We start from the raw sequence: 19,458 nt of genomic DNA on the forward strand, positions 1-19,458 counted from the left end.
GGGGGGGGAAATGGGGTGAGACCCCCCCATTTCCAAACTGTTCACGGGGGACGGTCGGGGAAAAGTGAAAACACCCGAATAACCGGGGGGAAAAGCGGGGATTTTAACACTCGGGCCCAAATCCTGGGTGTGGGGGGCGACGGGGGGGGGAGGTTGGGGGTTGAGCATCACCTCCTCCTCCCGCTTCCCTTCCGCTTCCTTCTTGGCCAAAGGGGGGGCGATGGCGACGTTCCCCGAAGCTTTTTTTTCCATTTCTTTTTGTTTTTGCTCGGCCAAAAACCGTTCCTCGGCGTCCAGGAGGTACCTCTGGATCATCTCCTCCTGGTACTGGTGCCTCGTACTGGTTTTGAGGTGGCCAGCGAAGATGAACTTCCGCTCTCCTTGCATGGCCGCCCGTAGGATGTTCAAACTCAACCGGACGTCGTTGCCGTATTTCCAAGAATCTGAGCTTTTTTCCATCGTTTTCCCCCCGGAGCTTTTTTCCACAACCCCCACATCACCGGGAGATGTTTCCTCTTTGCTGCTTTTCCTCGATTTCAACGAACTTTTCTTCTTCTTCTCCAAGGTGTCCCCTTGCCCGTTGGTCACCCCACCTTTGCCCCCTTTGCCGTGCATCAACCCCCCCATGTTCTTCTTGAGTTTGCTCCCCAAGGTCTTGCCGAAGCTGCCAAGTTTGTTGGCCACCGAATCCGCTCGTTTTTTCTCTTTTTCTTTCTCTTTCTCCCGGTCTTTTTTGGGTTTTTCTCGCTCTTTGCAGGTCCTGCTCCCCCCGTTGCTGGTCGAGCTGCTGCAGACTGATTCCTTGTCCGATTCGCCCGATTCCGCCGCCGAACGAGCGTCGTCGCCGGCGGAAGCTGTGGGAGATTCTGGTTGGGCCAAAGGCGCCTGGAAAGAGGGGGAAAAAATAAAATAAAATAAAAAAAATAATTAAAAAATCCATATCAAAGTTCTCTGAGCTCCTGGGAGAAGAATTTTCAAGCTGAGGGTGAAGCAAAGCAAGAAGAAGGGAGGGGACAACCCTCAAACGCACTTGGTGGCACGTCCTACGGGTCCAAAAATGTCTTAACTCCTTGGAGTCTCAAGGGAAAAGGTGAAGAAGATAAAAAAAGGGCAATACATTCCCATAAATTGCCATAAATTGCCATAAATTCCCCAAAATTGCTCCTCTGGTCACCACCCAGGTGAAGGTGGAGATGGTGACACTGGAGGTGGCCCCATGAGGAGGTGACAACCAGAAGGTCACCGCCGGGGCTTTGCGGTGAAGGTGGCACCTCCAGAGGTTTCAGACAGAGCAGAACAGCTCATCCTTTCAATTTGGGGAGTTTTCCCCAAAAAGGGAAGGCGGGGAGAAAAAAAACAACCAACCAACCAACCCCTCTTTCTGCTGTCGAGGAGGGAATTTGGGACACGGAGGGGAGTTTTCCACCAAGGAAAGGTCCCTGGAAAAGTGGAAAGTCCCAAAAAGTGGCTGAAAACCAAGAGTTTGTGTTTGTCTTGGAGCAACCGGTGTCATTTTTTCCCCTTCCAGCGCCCCCCCCACCCCCACGTGGGGTTTGAGGGGCAAAAAGAGGCAGGAAAAACTCCAGAAAAATAAAATAAACACAAAAAAAATGTAATTTCTCTGCTCGGAGCAGGATTAGTGGTAATTTTGGGGGTGGGAAGGGCAAGAGGACCCCCAGGTGAAGGAGAGATGGTGGCGTCTCATGGAAAGGGGGGGTTTGAATAATTCATGAGAGGAAAATAAACCCTCCCCGAGGTGTCTCTTACCTGCGTGTCGCAAGGCAAGGTGATCCACTTGACATTCATGTAGCTGTGCAGCAGGTGCAGCTTGGCCTCCAGCGACAACGTCACGCTGCCGTTTCAAACAAAGGGTTAAAAAACCCCCCTCCAAAAAAAAATTAAAACACCCCCAAAAAACCCCAAAGAGTCCAGTTTACCACCCGGAACCCAGGTTCTCCCCTCATCGATTCTCCCCCCTCTTTCCTCCATCAATCGCTCCAAGATTTCTCCAAAAACGGCTCCAAAATTTCCACTTGGCAAACAAAATATTAAAAAAATTCATTCTTTCCAGTTAAAAAAAATGAAAGGGACGGAGTTTTGTTTTTTACTGGCTCCAAACTCCTCAAATTGGGATAGGGCATCAGTAAAACCTCTGCTGAATTTAAATCCTTGGATTTGGGAGGTTTCCCGGCTCCGTTGCCACCAAAGGGTGATGGAGGAGCTCGGAGACCCCGGTAGTTTTGAGCAGGGAGAGGAGAATGCAAAAAAATACACTTTTTTTGGGTGTGAAAATGACAGTTTGTCCTCTTTTTGCTTCTCGTTTCTGAGCCACACCCAGTCTGAAGCTCTGGGATTTGGAGGTATCATCTCTTCACCTTCTGGGAATGACGCCCATGAGGTGTCACCACCCAAAGCCAAAAAAAAGGACCACAATCGGGGCATTAAAGATAAAATAAGAGGAAAAAGCTCTTCCATCCCCATCAAAAAGGTCCCCACCCCCAGCCCAGTTTTCACCTGGACACGAGGAAGCCCTGGCTGGGGACAGGGTGAGGAACCCCCCAAGTTGTGACCGACCTGGCCAACTTGACGTTGTCATTGTCATCCTTGCCCCACTGCCACTCCTTCCCGGGGTCCACGGCGAAGTGCACGGGGAGCAGCTTGTGCTCCGAGTCCGTCAGGGGGATCACAGCTGCAGGAGGGAGAAGAAAATACACTTTTAGTGCCCCAAAAGGACCCAAAATCTTACACGGTGGCAGCCAAGTCCCGAGGGCCCACCAAGAACATCAGCTCTGGTGGCAACTGGTGCCACACCGAGTGTCACGGCGTGACAGTTGGTCCTCTTTTTGCTTCTCGTTTCCGAGCCACACCCAGTCTGAAGCTCTGGGATTTGGAGGTATCATCTCTTCACCTTCTGGGAATGACGCCCATGAGGTGTCACCACCCAAAGCCAAAAAAAGTAGCAGAATCAGGGCATTAAAGGAGATAAAATAAGAGGAAAAAGCTCTTCCATCCCCATCAAAAAGGTCCCCACCCCCAGCCCAGTTTTCACCAGGACACGAGGAAGCCCTGGCTGGGGACAGAGGGAGGAACCCCCCAAGTTGTGACCGACCTGGCCAACTTGACGTTGTCATTGTCATCCTTGCCCCACTGCCACTCCTTCCCGGGGTCCACGGCGAAGTGCACGGGGAGCAGCTTGTGCTCCGAGTCCGTCAGGGGGATCACAGCTGCAGGAGGGAGAAGAAAATACACTTTTAGTGCCCCAAAAGGACCCAAAATCTTACACGGTGGCAGCCAAGTCCCGAGGGCCCACCAAGAACATCAGCTCTGGTGGCAACTGGTGCCACACCGAGTGTCACGGCGATGCTTGGGATCAAGGGATCTTCATGGAATGGTTTGGGTGGGAGGGCACCTTGAAGACCATCCAATTCCACCCCCCCTGCCCCGGGCAGGGCCACCTCCCACCAGCCCAGGTTGCTCCAAGCCCCCTCCAACTTGACCTTGAACCCCTCCAGGGATGGGGCAGCCACAGCTTCTCTGGGCAACCTGGGCCAGGCTCTCACCACCCTCAAAATGAAGAAGTTCTTCCCAATATTTCACCTCAATCTCCCATTTTTCAGCTCAAAACCCTTCCCCCTGGTCCCATCACTCCCCTTCCTCATCAAGAGTCCCCCCCAGCTTTCCTGGAGCCCCCACCTTGAGGGACTGGAAGGGGCTCCAAGGTCTCCCCGGAGCCTTCTCTTCTCCAGGCTGAACCCCCCCAACTCTCTCAGCCCCCCCTCCCAGCAGAGGGGCTCCAGCCCTCCCAGCATCTCGGGGGCCTCCTCTGGTCCCATCCAACATCTCCATGTCCTTCTGCTGGTGGTGGCCCCAGAGCTGGAGGCACCACTGGGTGGTGGTGGGGTCTCCCCAGAGGGGCAGAATCCCCCCCCATTGCCCTACTGGGGGGTGAGGGGCTTGCTGGGCAGCCATGGTGTCACCCCATGGGAGGCTTTCCATGCCCCCCAACACCCCCAAAACCCTCCTCAATGGGTCTGCTCTTGAAATCATATAGATTTAGATCTTTTTTATCACCCACCTTGATCTTTTGTGGGTTCCTTCTGCTCCATGGATACCAGGGCAGAAAAATGGGCTTGATCATAAGCCAGAACCAAGGGAGAGCGATGGCACTTGTTGGCTGGGACCTCCAGGGGAAGATAAATCCCTCCAAAGGGAATGGGGGCAAAGGCTGGAAAGGAAAAAGGGGGAGGGTGGTTAATTTTCAATTTTTTTGAATTCAATTTTGCGCTGAAACCGCCCCAAAACGCGCCGTTTGCTCGGGTCAAAGTTTTGACCTGCAATTTTCTACCAGCTCGAGGGACGCTAAAAGAAAACCACAACCCCAAAATAGAACCTCTTTTTTCACACCAGGAGGAGCAGTGTCGTGGAACAAACCTGTCTTTTCTATAATAATAAAAATAAAAAACCAAAACAAAACCCAAAAAAAACCCCATCCTTTTTTTTACTCCTCCGCAAAGGAGGGTGGTAATTGCTGAATCTGGCAGGAAATTAGGGCTGTGAGTGGAAAATACGACCCACAGGGAAGGGAATTTCCCAGCGTCACACACACGTGGGGGGGCAAAAAGGGGTAGAAAAAAAACCCAAAACAACCCCAAATTTCACAGTGATGCTCTTCAAACCAGCTAAAATCCACAGAGCTGTGTGTCTCACACCTTTCCAGGAGTTCTGTGCAGCCCAAACTCTGCTCTCAGATTCAAGATCTGGCTTCTTTGAGCAAAATTACCCCTTGAAAATGTGTGGTGAAGAGGAAATTTGCAGCCTGAGCTGGTGTAAATTCGTGAAAAGTTGGAAAAGAGGGGGGTGATCCCCACCTTCTCCCCCCGAGTCCCTCAGCATCGTGTCGGCCACCACCACGATGGGTCTCTTCAAGACGTGGGCGAGGACGAAGACGTGGAATTCCTCCAGGCTCTCGTACACCGGCTCCTCCGAGCTCTCCACCCTGGGGGGGGGGGGGGGGGAGGAAGAAAAAGGAATTAATTTTTCACCTTTTCAATATTTAATCCTCGTTTTTAAAATCCTGGGAGAGCCCTTTGTGGGCACTCAAATCGAGGAGGATCGTTATGAACGGCATCGAGGGTGATTTCAGCTCTAATTTGAGATTTTAGATGTGGATTCCTTCCCCCCCCCTCCCAAAAAATGTCATATTTTAAGTGAAGGGTTGTCCCTGGAAAATAACCCCGTCACTGCCTGGCCCTTGGGGGAGTCTTTTATCTAAAAGTGGTGGATAAAGTGATAAAAGGCCCTCGAAAGGCACGGGGAGCGCCGCCGAAATCCTCAGCTATGGCTGATGACTCTCATTTTATAGCAAAGACCCAGGAGAAAAAATTAATTTGCTCTTCAAGGCGTCTCACCCCCCCAAAAAAAGGGGGTGGGGTGGAATTTAAACACTGCTCCACCTTTAAATTCTTCCCTTCTTCCTCCCGGTTCTCCATCCTCCCCCTCAACCCACCTCCCCGTCCCCCAGCCTCATCCCCTGAGAATCACCCCGATATTAAGGAAGAAAAGGAAGATATTCGGGGTGTTTTCCACCCAGGGGGGGTTTATGTGTCCCCCCCCATTACGTACCCCCCACAGCCACCCCCGTTGGTGCCGTAGTGGACGCGGGGCTCGCTGGATGCCAGCTTGATCAGCTCGTTCCACTCCTTCTGCCACTCCTCCTCCGTGTAAACGAGGCCAGACTGGGGAAAGGCAAATATAAAAAAATAAAAAAACAACTCAAAACCACCTTCCAAGTCAATATTTTCCAATCTCTGCAGCTGTTTCATGGGGGCAGCCAGCCACAGCTTCCCTCGGCGCGGAGTCCCGCAAATTTAATCAATATATTATGCAAAAGAAAAGGTGTGGTTTTTTGGAAACCCACCTGTGGGCTCAAGGAGGTGGTGGTGGTGGGGAATCATCTGCTCGAAATGAGATTTTGCCTTTCCTGGGGTGGGGGTTAAATATTTCAAGCCCCAGAATGAGGAGAATGGAGAAGAATTTCTTTAATTTTGAGGGTGGTGAGACCTTGGCCCAGGTTGGACGGGGCTTGGAGCAACCTGGGTTGGTGGGAAGTGTCTTTCCAGCCCCTTCCAACCCCAAACCATTCCATGAGTCTCTGACCAGGAGCCACAACTCATCCCAAGGAAGATGGGAAAGACCTTAAAATACCTTTAAACACCAAATTCTGCATAAAGCTGAGCCCGAACCTGCTGTATTTAAGGTGGAAAAACGCAAGAGGAAGGGCAGGGAGGGAGCCTTTCCCTCCTCCTCCTCCTCCTCTTCCCAGCTCCAGCATCCAAACACAACACCCAAAATCCTGAAACCTGCCCAAAAATCCCCAGCAGCATCCCTCACCCCGGGCTGCTCCTTCCCAGCTGATTTGGGAAGAAGGAGGAGCTCAGAATCCTCCACTTCCAGCCAAGAGCTTCGGCAATTCCTGGGATTCCTGGACCCGTTGCACCCTCTACATCCCACATGGGCTGCTCACACCTTTTTTTTTTCCAACTCCTTTTAAGATCCCTCCTTAATTTTAATTAAGGCGGCTAATTCTGGAGCACCCAGTTGAAAGAGGAGCAGAAAAACCTGCTTTTAATAGCAATAAAACCTCCCATTATTTATTAACCACTCTGCCTCCAACAGGGAAATACCCCTTTGATTTGATTTGATTTTTTTCCACCTGTCGAGATACGAATCTTCTGAAAATAAAAAGGAAGCTGGAGGGTAAGTAACATCCTTCAGTTGAAGGACCTTTAGTGCAGGAAGTTGATAAATCACCTTTTTTTTGGTGGAGCCTTTGATTTGATTTGATTTTTTTCCACCTGTCGAGATACGAATCTTCTGAAAATAAAAAGGAAGCTGGAGGGTAAAAAACATCCTTCAGCTGAAGGGCCTTTAGTGCAGCAAGTTGATAAATCACCTTTTTTTTGGTGGAGGAGTTTGCTCTGGGGGCACATGATACGAATCTTCTGAAAATAAAAAGGAAGCTGGAGGGGAAATAACATCCTTCAGTTGAAGGACCTTTAGTGCAGGAAGTTGATAAATCACCTTTTTTTTGGTGGAGGAGTTTGCTCTGGGGGCACATCTCGCTGGAGAGACCGAGGCCACCACGAGGCTTTGGTCTTTAAAAGCCCATCTTGGACCTCAAACGCTCGAAGGTGACATTGGTTTTCCATCAATATTGGGTAAATCCTACTTAAAAAAATTCCTTACTGTGTAATAAAGAGAATTTTCCTAGAGTTTGGATGGAAGGAGACATCTCCTGATGGCACTACGATGCCACGTGGCCGGTATGACAAGCCAAGGAGTAGGCCCAAAAATTCAAGGCAGGTTTTACAGCCACGAGGAGCATCTCCAGGAGCCACGGGGAGATTTCACGGAGACTTTTCCCCCCCAAAATTCCATCTTCAGAGGTTCCTACCTCCTTGTTCTGCTGCGTCTGCTGCCAGCGCCACCTCCTCTTCAGGGCTTCCCTCTCCAGCCCTTTGTCCATCAGGGTGTAAAGGGATTTGCGGAGCATGAGGTCGCGATCGTGGAAACCCCACATCCCTGAACGAGGTGAGGGGGGAGAAAAAAAGAAAGGGCAGCAGAGGATTAGCAACAACCAGCATCACTCCATCAGCCCTGCTCAGGTCCCACAACCCACCACCAACCAGCCCAAGGGGGGAAAATTGGGAAACAGGCAGAAAAACGCAACTTTTTCCAATCTAAACAATAAAAATCCCAGTTTTTAAGCCCGAATTTTCCACCCGTGGTGGGTTTTCACGTGGCCGGAGCCGCCTTCAGCTCTAAAGCATCTTGCAGATGCAGCAAAATATTTGTTCACAAAAAAAATCACCCACTTCTTGATGTTAAATGTGATGGGAAAACGAAGCCGGGTTAGAGGAGGCGGTGGTTTTGCCGCCTCTGAAATATAAATAAGGAAGGAAACACTCAGGGAGGTTGATTTAAGAGTCTGGAAAGCTCAGGGAATTTCCTACGGCCCCACTCGAGCAGAGGAAACCAAATCTGGGCTCTTGAAACTCCAAGGTGGGAGAGGAGGGAAGGGGCGGCTCCGGTATTTCACGTTTCCTTCAAAAATCCAAGGAAAGGTGCCAAAGGGAAGGATAGAGGAGGGGGGAGATATTTTAGGAGGACCCAAGTTGGGTTCCTTCAACCCGTTTCCTTCAGAAATCCAAGGAAAGGTGCCAAAGGGAAGGATGGGAGGGGGAAGAGATATTTTAGGAGCACCCAAGTTGGGTTCCTTCATGGGTTCCTTCAACCCATTCCCTCCAAAATCCAAGGAAAGGTGCCAAAGGGAAGGATGGAGAGGGGGAAGAGATATTTTAGGAGAACCCAAGTTGGGTTCCTTCAACCCATTCCCTTCAGAAATCCAAGGAAAGGTGCCAAAGGGAAGGATGGAGGGGGGGAAGAGATTTTTATAACGTGATGGGAAAACGAAGCTGGGTTAGAGGAGGCGGTGGTTTTGCCGCCTCTGAAATATAAATAAGGAAGGAAACACTCAGGGAGGTTGATTTAAGAGTCTGGAAAGCTCAGGGAATTTCCTACGGCCCCACTCGAGCAGAGGAAACCAAATCTGGGCTCTTGAAACTCCAAGGTGGGAGAGGAGGGAAGGGGCGGCTCCGGTATTTCACGTTTCCTTCAGAAATCCAAGGAAAGGTGCCAAAGGGAAGGATGGAGGGGGGGGGGGAATATTTTAGGAGGACCCAAGTTGGGTTCCTTCAACCCATTCCCCTCCAAAATCCAAGGAAAGGTGCCAAAGGGAAGGATGGAGGGGGGGGAAGATATTTTAGGAGCACCCAAGTTGGGTTCCTTCAACCTGTTCCCCTCCAAAATCCAAGGAAAGGTGCCAAAGGGAAGGATAGGGTGAGGGGGGAGATATTTTACGAGGACCCAAGTTGGGTTCCTTCAACCCATTCCCTTCAGAAATCCAAGGAAAGGTGCCAAAGAGAAGGATGGAGGGGGGGAAGAGATCTTTTAGGAGGACCCAAGTTGGGTTCCTTCAACCCATTCCCTTCAGAAATCCAAGGAAAGGTGCCAAAGGGAAGGATGGAGGGGGGGAAGAGATTTTTATGAGGACCCAAGTTGGGTTCCTTCAACCCATTCCCCTCCTGGAAAGCCAGAGCGTGGTGACTGCTCCAGCTCTGACTGCCCCGTTAGTGTTAATTCGTTAATTAAAGCCCAGGCTCTTACCCAGGGAGGCGGCGTGGAGCAGGCAGTTCCCATCCCCGGTGGTGGCCAGTGGAAGAAGCCGTTGGCAACTGGGATCCACGTTGGCCCACCAGTTCAGGCGACCTGGGGGAAGGTCAGAGAGCGTGAAAACGGGGTCGTCCCCCCCCAAAAAACCACCCCCGAGGGTGGAAACCTCCTTAATTTGCAGGGAAATGGTAAAATATATGAGCAGTCCCAGAGCCAGCCTGCAGTTGGAAGGAAGAAGGGGTCAAGGTGGTTAAGAAAGCAACAAAAAGGGGAGATGGCAGCTGCACAACTTCAGGGGAAGAGCCAGGTTATATTAGGGTCACACAAATTAGAATTAATTAGAAAAAAGAGCCAGCCCAGCCAAAAAATTCAACCCACACCAGGGCTCTCCTCTCCATTTCTCCCCCCTCTTTGCTTATTTCACACCCATTAAAGCTTTTGAACCTTTATTTTAACACCATCGACCCCAAAATGCCTCCTTAAGTCCCTCTCACCAACAACTTTTCCACTTAATAACCCCTTTTTTATGTCTTCTTGTAACCAAACCGCTCCTATTTACACATCTCCCAGGGCTCACCGGTTTAGGTAAAATACCGGCGAATTTTGCCCATCGCAGCAGCTTTAGGGAGGAAAAAAAAATCAAAATAGCAGCTTTTTTTTTTTTGGGTAATATAAGGCCACTTGGCTCAATTCGAGTCAAGAGGGGCTAAAAATAGAAGCAGGGAAGAAAAGAGAAGAATTAACAGACAGGAGGTTAAACATTGATGGGGGACGGGGAGTGGGGCTGGACGAAGGACTTTGAACTCGTTGCCTCCCTTGGCTGAGATTTTGATCCGGGGAGTTTTTTCTCCAGGGCAAGAAAAAAAAAAACCAAAACAAAAAAAAAAGGTGAGTTTTTTTTGGCTGCTAGATGCTGCTGAGGCTTCCAAAAGTCATATTTAAATCGCTCTGGAAAAAAAAAAAAAAAAAAAAAAAACCAGCTTTCCAACCCGTTTTCTCCCCGACTCGATCCCGGTTTCCAAACACAGGATTTCTTGAAATTGTTTCCCCGACCTCGGCGACGGCAGCTGGGGAAGAGCTAAATAGGGAAAACTTGGGTTTAAACACCCATAAACAGGAAAAATAAAAAAAATAATAAAAAAATAATTTAAAAAAATTTTAAAAAACCCAGAAAAAATTGTGATTTCTTTTCTGGGCCGTGGGGAAAGGAACCAGCCGGGGTTAAAAACGTGTTTATTGTGGGGACAATAGCTCTGCTTGGTAAAAGCTGCCTGTTTTCCCTCAAAAAGAGCTCCTGGCACGGCCAAGGGGCAACCCTGAGCCAAGTGGCCCGGGGCCAACGGAGCCAACCCAGCAGCAAAACAACCTCCTGACAAAAAGCTCAACCCAAACCTAACGCTTCCGTGGGCGGCCCCAGCCTCCTTTAGTATTCTTTTTTTATTTATTTAATCCAGTTCCTGGCGTTCCTGGAGAATTTTAGCTTTTTTTTCCCATCCTTTGGTTGGGGAGGGGGTCATTCCAAGGTGGTGGTGGTGGTGGGTGCTTTGGAGGTTGCCCAACCTCCACTCCAGCCAAGTTGGGTGCGATACGGAGTTGGGGGGACACACCTCGAGGAGGTATTTCTATTTTTTAGGCAGGGGGAGGAGGGATTTCTATTTGCACTGGGGGGGGGACACGAATCACACCACCAGAGTGGCTTGTAGAGAGCTCCAAGTTACTCAAGAGGATGAAGAAGAAGCCCGTCGCGCAAAAGCAACCGCGTTCCCCCCAACCCTTCTCCAAATATTTTGCTCCCGTGGAGGCGGCGGAGAGGCCAAGAGGCCCCCGGGAAGTATTTAAACCAACATATTTCTCCCCACGTGGTTATGGGGAGGGAGCCTGGAGAGCTCTGAGGAGGAAAAGAAATGGTTTTCAAGAGCAAGCCCATCGCGCAAAAACAACCGCGTTCCCCCAACCCTTCTCCAAATATTTTGCTCCCGTGGAGGCGACGGAGAGGCCAAGAGGCCCCTGGGAAGTATTTAAACCAACATATTTCTCCCCACGTGGTTATGGGGAGGGAGCCTGGAGAGCTCTGAGGAGGAAAAGAAATGGTTTTCAAGAGCATGAGGGACCTTCTGGGAGTCCCCGCCTCCAGCAGCGAGGCTGGTGACAGCTCTTCCACTTCTGGAGACCATCAAGAGGGTTCTTCTGGAGACCACCAAGAGGGTTCTTCTGGAATCCAGCACTGTGGCTTTTAACTGGGTCCAGTTCTGCCCCCACAGCTGGTTTTGCTACAGAACCAGTGGGTTTGGCCCAGCAGAACCTGAGCACAAAGGTGGAAGGTGGGTAAAACACCGTCGTTTTCTTGCGTAGGGTCGGTAAAACACCTCGTTTCTTCCACCAGGAACCATCTAAATAGGTCACGGGAATGGGAAGGAAGAAAGTGGGGGCTCCTCCTGGCCCGGAGATGAGGATTGAGTCATTAAAAACCCAAATGGCTTCCCTAAGGCTACCGGAGAATCCAGCACCGTAATTACAGGTCCATCCTTGTTCCCAGGGGTGACCTGGCCTCCTGCTCCTCATCCCCAGGGGACAAGAGCCACCACGGACACCCCACCACGACCGTGGGTGACCACAAACCATGGGGACCCCTCTGAATCACCAGGGAGCAGCATCATCACCCCTGGAACTGGGCTAAAAAAAGAGACCAAAAAAGGAGAGGAGAGAGAAAAAAACCAAAAAGTGGCATCTGCGTTGAAAGGAGCTCATTTCACGTGGCCAAAAGGAGATAATTCATCCAGAGCCTCCTTATCTCAGCTCTGAGGAGGACAATACCTGGAGAAAACCTATTTTTGGGGGGGGATCTGGCAGTGAAAAGAGCGTGTTGGAGTGTGTTTACACACAGGAGGGGACAAGGACACGGTGGCAGCGCTCTTGGGTCACGGCAGCGTCCTCCAGCCCAACTTCTGAGAAGGTTCCTCCTGCCTTTGGATGTGAGCTCATCCCTCCTGCTAAAGAAACCGATGACTTAGGGGCCAAAATATTCCCAAACTGGATGCCAGGAAGGTAAGACAGAGCAGGGGGGACGTGCAGGTACATGTCTCTGCTCAGGCACGGGCTGGAAAAAGCTTCCCCAAAGCCGGGCGATGCGTCACCAAAACGCCCAACCCTTTGACCGCCCGCTCCGAGACGCGGGATATTTACACCCCGAGAACGAGGAACCCCCTTTTTGGTGGCCCTCGGTGGCTGGTCCCTGTGGTGACACAACCCCTTTGCTCTCTCCACTCAGCTCTTTGTCACAGGCCACCTCAAGATGTTCATTAAATACAAGTTTGAAGCGTGAACCAGGAGGTTTCTTGATGCTGAGGGACACCTGAAGGTGTGTTTGCCACCGTGTCCTTGACCCCGGAACCATCAAATCCAGGGATTTCTTTCCGTTCTTCTCAATTTTTATTTATTTAATGGCTTCGGGCAAAGCACTTCCAGATCTTCCTCCATAGGTGCGTTTGACACCATGTCCTTGACCCCGGAACCATCAAATCCAGGGATTTCTTTCCGTTCTTCTCAATTTTTATTTATTTAATGGCTTCGGGCAAAGCACTTCCAGATCTTCCTCCATCAAGAAAACCCACCCTGCGTCTTCAAAACCTCGGGCAAGGCTTAATCCATTCAGGTTTGGGACAGGGAACATTGAGATTGGGGCAAAAACTTAATTTTCAGCTCCACCAAGAGCTTTTCACACAACCCCCAGCCCCCTAAAAGCCTTCCAAGAGGATGTCACTACAATTTACAGACTCTTTAAAGCGCCCTTACCCTGCCACAGGGGTGTGAAGGGACCTCTGGATGGAGGGAGAAGAGTATCTCAACATTTATTGGCCTATAAAATATTTGTTTCATCCCCTAAGGACGGCGTGTGTTAAATTAATAACGGGAGTGACCGTAGATCACAGCTCCAGGCTCACAACCCGACCTCAAATTGAGCTTGGGGTATTTTTTATCCCTTAAATAAAGATAAACACCCTTTTATAACAACCCCAACTTCACGTAGATACACTTCAGCATTCAAAACTCACTAAAAAAAAATAATAAATCAATTATTTCACCTTAACATCGTCTCAACGTGCCTGGAGGCACCTTGGGGACAAAGAGCTGCCACCTCTCGTCCCCCTCCCCCAGGCCAGAAGTTGTGCCTCCCGAGAAGAGCAACCCAACACTCTCCACCGACCAACGCAACGGGATCGCTGGGATCAAGTGCTCATTTCCAAACCAGGAGAATATTCATGATGGGAACACTCCAGCAGGACGGCTGGAGGAATAGTTTTCTAGGTGGGTGGAAGAAATAAGGAGGGGTGGAAAAGCTCCTGAGATATTGCCTGGTGTCCTCCTTGCCCCATCTTGGTGATGGGCGTTGGGTTTTCCCTGCCAGGAGGGAGGGTCCCATTTATTCCCCCCCTTAAATCTCGTTTACAGATCACCCAGCGACTCTTCAGGAGGAAAACAGCCTCCAAAAAAATGTCTGGAAACAAAACCTGGAAGGTGGTTCCTCCCCAGCAGAGGAGCTTTCCCGCGTGGAAGTTGTGAATAAAACACATCATCGATTTCAAATGGTTGTAATCACTAATATTTATCAGTGGGGAGGAGCTATGGGCTGTGTCAGGCAGGAATTTCTTCTCCTGGGGACGGGGCAGGGCAGAGGGGGAGATAATGTGAATTTTTTTGGGGTGTAACCACTCAGCTACGGGAGCCGTGAGGTCACCCACGACTTATTTACGTTCGGTGTCTGCGAGCAAAGACTCTGACTCAACTCTAAAAAGGGGTGGAAATAACACCCAGGAGATAAGTGTCCTCAACCAACAACGGGCTCGTTTCTCCTTCCCGGTGGAATCGCCGCGAAAAAATGTGGGATCAGCATTAAAAAAAGAATCATAGAATCATAGAATTGCCCAGGCCGGAAGGGACCTCCAAAGGCCATCTAGTCCCACCCCCCGCAGTCAGCAGGGACACCCCCAACTAGACCAGGTTGCCCAGGGCCTCATCAGGCCTCACTAGGCCTCACCTTGAATATCTCCAGGGAAGGGGCCTCCACCACCTCCCTGGGTAACCTGTCCCAGTGCTCCACCACCCTCCCAGTGAAGAACCCTCTCCTCATCTCCAGTCTAAATCTGTTCCCCTCCAGCTTGAAGCCATTGCCCCTCGTCCTGTCACTGCAGCCCTTTCTAAACAGGCTCTCCCCAGCCTTCCTGTAGCCCCCCCTCAGGTACTGGAAGGGGCTATTAGGTCTCCCCGGAGCCTCCTCTTCTCCAGGCTGAACAACCCCAGCTCCCTCAGCCTGTCCTTGTAGCAGAGGTGCTCCATCCCCCTGATCATCCTTGTAGCCCTCCTCTGGACCCTCTCCATCAGGGTAGGTAGAGGTACCCACCAGCTTGTTCCAGTGCCACCAGCATGGACTGCTCGATGAGGTCGCGCTCGATGAAGCTGCGGAAGTCCTCGGTGTAGGAGGTGAGGTCGGGCAGCTGGAAGGTGCAGATGGGCATTTCCAGGAGGTGGTCGCTGCTGCCGCCGTTGCTGGAGACGTGGGAACGGGCCAGGGAGACGATGGTGGAGCTGGCGTGGGAAATGCCTCGCGACAGGCGCTTCTCTGAGGGAAGGAAGATGATAAAAACATCTAAACGGGGCAGAAACAGCAAATCTCCCACAAGCAATTACCAAATCAATGCCTTCAACCAGTATTTTTCATACGATCGTGGAATTGTCTAGATCGGAAGCGATCTAGAAGGAATCATAGTCTAGATTGGAAGGGACCTTCAAGGTCTAGACCTTCTAGAACCTAGGAGGCATCTAGAATTGCCTATGCAATCGTGGAATTGTCTAGATGGGAAGAGATCTAGAAGGAATCATAGTCTTGATTGGAAGGGACCTTCAAGGTCTAGACCTTCTAGAACCTAGAAGGCATCTAGAATTGCCTAGATTGGAAGGGACCTTCAAGGTCTAGACCTTCTAGAACCTAGAAGGAATCATAGAATTATCCAGATTGGAAGGGACCTTCAAGGTCTAGACCTTCTAGAACCTAGGAGGGATCTAGAATTGCCTAGATTGGAAGGGACTTTCAACATCTAGACCTTCTGGAGCCTAGAAGGAATCTAGAATTGCCTAGACTGGAAGGGACCTTCAAGGTGTAGACCTTCTAGAACCTAGGAGGCATCTAGAATTGCCTAGACTGGAAGGGACCTTCAAGGTGTAGACCTTCTAGAACCTAGAAGGAATCATGGAATTATCCAGACTGGAAGGGACCTTCAAGATCTAGACCTTCTGGAGCCTAGAAGGAATCTAGAATTGTCTAGACTGGAAGAGACCTTCAACATGGAGTCCAAGATGGGTTGCGAGTGAGTGGATTGCTCCAGCATATAAATATTTTGGGTCCCAGAAGGCAGATTTAATTGATCTGGGATGGTTTTGGTGACACTGACCTTGCACGATGTCATCCTGCCGCTGGAGCGGCGGTCGCCCGGGCCGGGCCACCTCTTTTTCGGGTGGTTTGTAGCCACGACCCTCGTTGAAGGAATGGGGCAGGTTCCCAGCATGCACTTGCCGTAGCTGCTCGAAGTCGCTCAGGGCTGCGCTCAGATCCCAATTCTTGCCTGGATGGGAAGGGATCAAGAGTGGTCACCATCAGACGAGAGAGAAATCAAAGATCCAGGCTAGAAACCAATAATGGTGGAGTTCATCATGAAGGATGAAGGCTGTGTAGCAGAAACAAGGAGGAAATCAAGGTGTGGGACCATTCCTTCAGCTGGTTGCTCCAGGATTTGGAGTTTTGGAAGAGATTTAACCATGACAGAGCCCACAAAGTCATGGGTTGGTTTACACAAAGTTGGTTTACACATCATATGTGCAAAGAGATGTCCAAGAGGCAGCCACTGCTCTTGGATGCTGGCCATCTGCAAAACCTAAACACAGGTCCAAAGCCCTCAAATTTTCATAGAATCACAGAAACGGTTGGGTTGGAAGGGACCTTAAAGACCATCTAGTCCTACAGCTCTCCCACCAGGTTGCTCCAAGCCCCCTCCAACCCGCCCTTGAACCCCACCAGGGATGGGGCACCCACAGCTTCTTGGGGCAACCTGGACCAGGCTCTCACCACCCTCAGCTTACAAAAAAGTTCCTCCTCAGATCTAGTCTGAGGGAGAATTTTGGCAGCAGAAGATTCTGGGCTGGGACTTACAAAAAAATTCCTCCTTAGATCTAGTCTGAGGGAAAATTTTGGCAGCAGAAGATTCTGGGCTGGGACATGAAGAAGGGCAGGAAAACACCCAGCTCCAAACACCAAACTCATCATATGATATTTTTAATCCCAGCGCGTGGTTTGAGAGAAAACCACCCAAAAACCAGAAGCAAGCGAGGTCCCAGCTGGGCAAGGCGGTACCAGAAGAGCTTTTCGGCAGCTCATGTCATCACTGGTGGAGAAATTATTCCCAAAACCAGCTTAAACTAGATGGAATTGAGCAAATCCTTAAAGCAATTCCACTTCACCATTATCCAACTTCAAAAACATAAATTTATATTAATACGCTGAATTCTTTCAGCTCGCAATAAATTGACCTTTGAGGAACCACCGGTTTCCAAAGGTGAGAATACACCCCCCCAAAAAAAACCACCCCAAAAAACCTCCCATACAGCCCACATTCAGCAAAATTGTGACTTTTAAAATTATTTTTCAGAACACTGTTAATCTAAACTCCTAAATCAGCAAGTTCGTAAACAGCGGGGAAAAAAAAAAAAGCCAACCAAACCCACCACAAAACCCACAATTTGCCAGACTTCCCCAAAATTCAAGGCTGAAGCCCCGAAACCAAGTTTTAAGGGGAAGCTGGGAGAGGAACCAGAGACGAATCGATACCGGAGGTGGAGGGAATTGCCTAAAAAGCTGCATTTTAGCAATAATTTCAGGGCTTTGAATTCATCCCTCCTCGAGCATCCGGGGTGGTTGGGTTGAACCACCAACCCAGAACCTGGGTCCTGGGTTGAAAAAAGCAGAAAAATGAGCTGTATTGTATGAAAAAAAGGAAGAAAAGCAGCAAGTACGGTCTTCCTTTTTAATTACAGATGGGTTAATTACCAATTAACTGCCCCATGAGGTCTCTGCCTCCAGCATTACACCAGGGGCCAGTATTTCCTCCCCAGCAGCGTTAACCCAAAGGCGACTTTCCAGCCCCAAAATGAAGACCTGGGACCTTTTCTCCTCCACCCCTTCCCGTCCCTTCAACTCCAGGAGGGAAAAAATTACCTGCATCCTTCGACTTAATGCCACCATCGAGGATTTTTTGAGAAAGCCAAGATTATAGCACATTTTGGGGCAAATATACACCCTTTAAAAAATAGGTAGAGCAGCAGAAAGCCGCCGGCGCTGCGAGTCGAGGCTCTTGAGGGCTGCATTACCTGCAGCCTTCAACCAAATGCCACCATCGAGGATTTTTTGAGAAAGCCAAGATTATAGCACATTTTGGGGCAAATATACACCCTTTAAAAAATAGGTAGAGCAGCAGAAAGCCGCCGGCGCTGCGAGTCGAGGCTCTTGAGGGCTGCTTCCCCCCTTCACAAGCAAACTCTTTGAAGGCAAAGGATGCTCCTCTTGGATTCCTGACCATCCCAAACCTCTCCATCCCCTCAAACCTGAGGGATGAAGCTCGGCAGGAGCCTCCTGCGCCGGGCGAGAAGGGGCTGCTCCTCCAGGAGAAGCCACCGGGCACCCAGAACCCACCAATTTCTATCAGCACCATCAAACCCAACCAGCAAATAAATAACCCACCACCTTCACAAGCAGAACGAGATGGACCAGTAAGAGCAGGGCTTTTGCCTCTATAATTACCCCTTTACTGCTCTGAAAACCCAGCACAGTCCCTTCAGCCCTTCGGAAGACATTGCTGATCTAACGTAAAGAAAAATATATATATATTTATTTTTTTAATATATAAAAAAATATTTTTTCTTATTTTTTTTTATATATATATATTTATTTTTTTCCCCCCCTTGAAGTTTTGCTGCTCGTGGCAAGAACCACACGGTGAAGGAAGGGAAAAACCCCACTCCTGGATGATGCTGGAATTCTGAGGAATTTTGAGGCCTAGTGTGACAGATATTACAACTTTCCAAGCTGTAAACTGTGCCTTGAACTTTCAGTTCTTTCTCAAGTAAAATTCCCTTTAATTACAGGCCATTGGAATCAATGGGAAATTTGCTTCATTAACAACTATAAGACTGGATCCTGTTTGTACAACTTGTCAGCCCACTTAAGGATCTTTTGCATAGACACAGGAACAATCACTGCTAAGTCACTCCAACTTTCTATCAATCTCTTTTCGCAGAAAACAACGATTATACTTGTGTGTGGCTGGAATAACAGGGTGGTCAATCTAGCCCACAGGCTGACACACATATACACGTATATCTGTATGTATATCTATATATAGATTTGTAAATTTATGAAAAATGTCCATAGCTTCATGATTGCCTGAAATAACCTGAGGTCGGTGTACAGAATTTCAGGCAAAGGACTGTTTCTTTTTCACAATGTAAGGAGAAACCCAGGCAGAATTCCAGCGGGGCAGGCGCTGAGGATCTCGGGCATCACACTCATTTATTTATTTTTTCCCCCCAATTCCCCTCTCTTCCTTTTATTCCCTCTTTTTTTTTTACTTTACCTTCCAGCAGGTCTCTGGCCAGTCCTGGCTCTGCCCCCGTTGAGCGGACGAAGTCGGAGAGGACGACGTCCATAGCCGAGGCCGTGGGCTCCCGGATCAGGATCAGCTCCCGGGCATCAATCTAGAAGAAGGAAAAAACACCCCAGATCTCGTTACTCCCCATAAAATAATTAATTAACCCCGGCCAGGCGGCCGGCGACGATCCGCTGGCAGGTGGCGAGGGGGGAAAATAACCCTCCTCCCCTTAAAATCCATCGTGTTTGTGTTTAATTCGTTTAACTCGGGCATAATTTGGAGAAAAAAATGACTTTTTTTTTTTGCTGCTTTCTCCCCCCACGCTGTAATGACTCCACTAATTATGGACATAACGAGGGCAAATGAAGGGGAAAAGGAAAACCACCCCAATATTTCTAATTGCAAAGGAAGTGGGGCTTTTCTTTCCCAGCTGCCAGGAGAATAAATGAGTTTATTTGGGAGCAGAGAAAGCAAAAAGTTTCTCTTATAAATTCGCAGGGAGCTCAGGTTCCCTGCCCCCCCCCACCCCCCCCCC

General features: G+C 49.7%; 1 protein-coding gene across 1 annotated transcript in view; it reads right to left on the reverse strand.

Annotated features, from left to right (window-relative positions):
* Positions 1 to 19,458, reverse strand: part of OTUD7B (OTU deubiquitinase 7B) — a gene marked incomplete at its 3' end in the record, with an annotated part of 42,517 nt that overhangs the window by 10,002 nt on the left and 13,057 nt on the right. Inside the window, exons 2-12 of the mRNA XM_014961778.1 lie at positions 18,909 to 19,029; positions 15,678 to 15,848; positions 14,630 to 14,848; positions 9,226 to 9,327; positions 7,454 to 7,581; positions 5,623 to 5,735; positions 4,869 to 4,996; positions 4,076 to 4,225; positions 3,110 to 3,224; positions 1,768 to 1,852; positions 7 to 885 (exon numbers count right to left, since the gene is read on the reverse strand). Coding sequence (XP_014817264.1) covers positions 7 to 885; positions 1,768 to 1,852; positions 3,110 to 3,224; positions 4,076 to 4,225; positions 4,869 to 4,996; positions 5,623 to 5,735; positions 7,454 to 7,581; positions 9,226 to 9,327; positions 14,630 to 14,848; positions 15,678 to 15,848; positions 18,909 to 19,029 — 2,211 coding nt within the window. The remainder of the gene's footprint in view (positions 1 to 6; positions 886 to 1,767; positions 1,853 to 3,109; positions 3,225 to 4,075; positions 4,226 to 4,868; positions 4,997 to 5,622; positions 5,736 to 7,453; positions 7,582 to 9,225; positions 9,328 to 14,629; positions 14,849 to 15,677; positions 15,849 to 18,908; positions 19,030 to 19,458) is intronic.

The sequence above is a fragment of the Calidris pugnax genome, unplaced genomic scaffold, assembly GCF_001431845.1.
Source record: "Calidris pugnax isolate Ruff unplaced genomic scaffold, ASM143184v1 scaffold540, whole genome shotgun sequence".
NCBI classification, from domain to species: domain Eukaryota; kingdom Metazoa; phylum Chordata; class Aves; order Charadriiformes; family Scolopacidae; genus Calidris; species Calidris pugnax.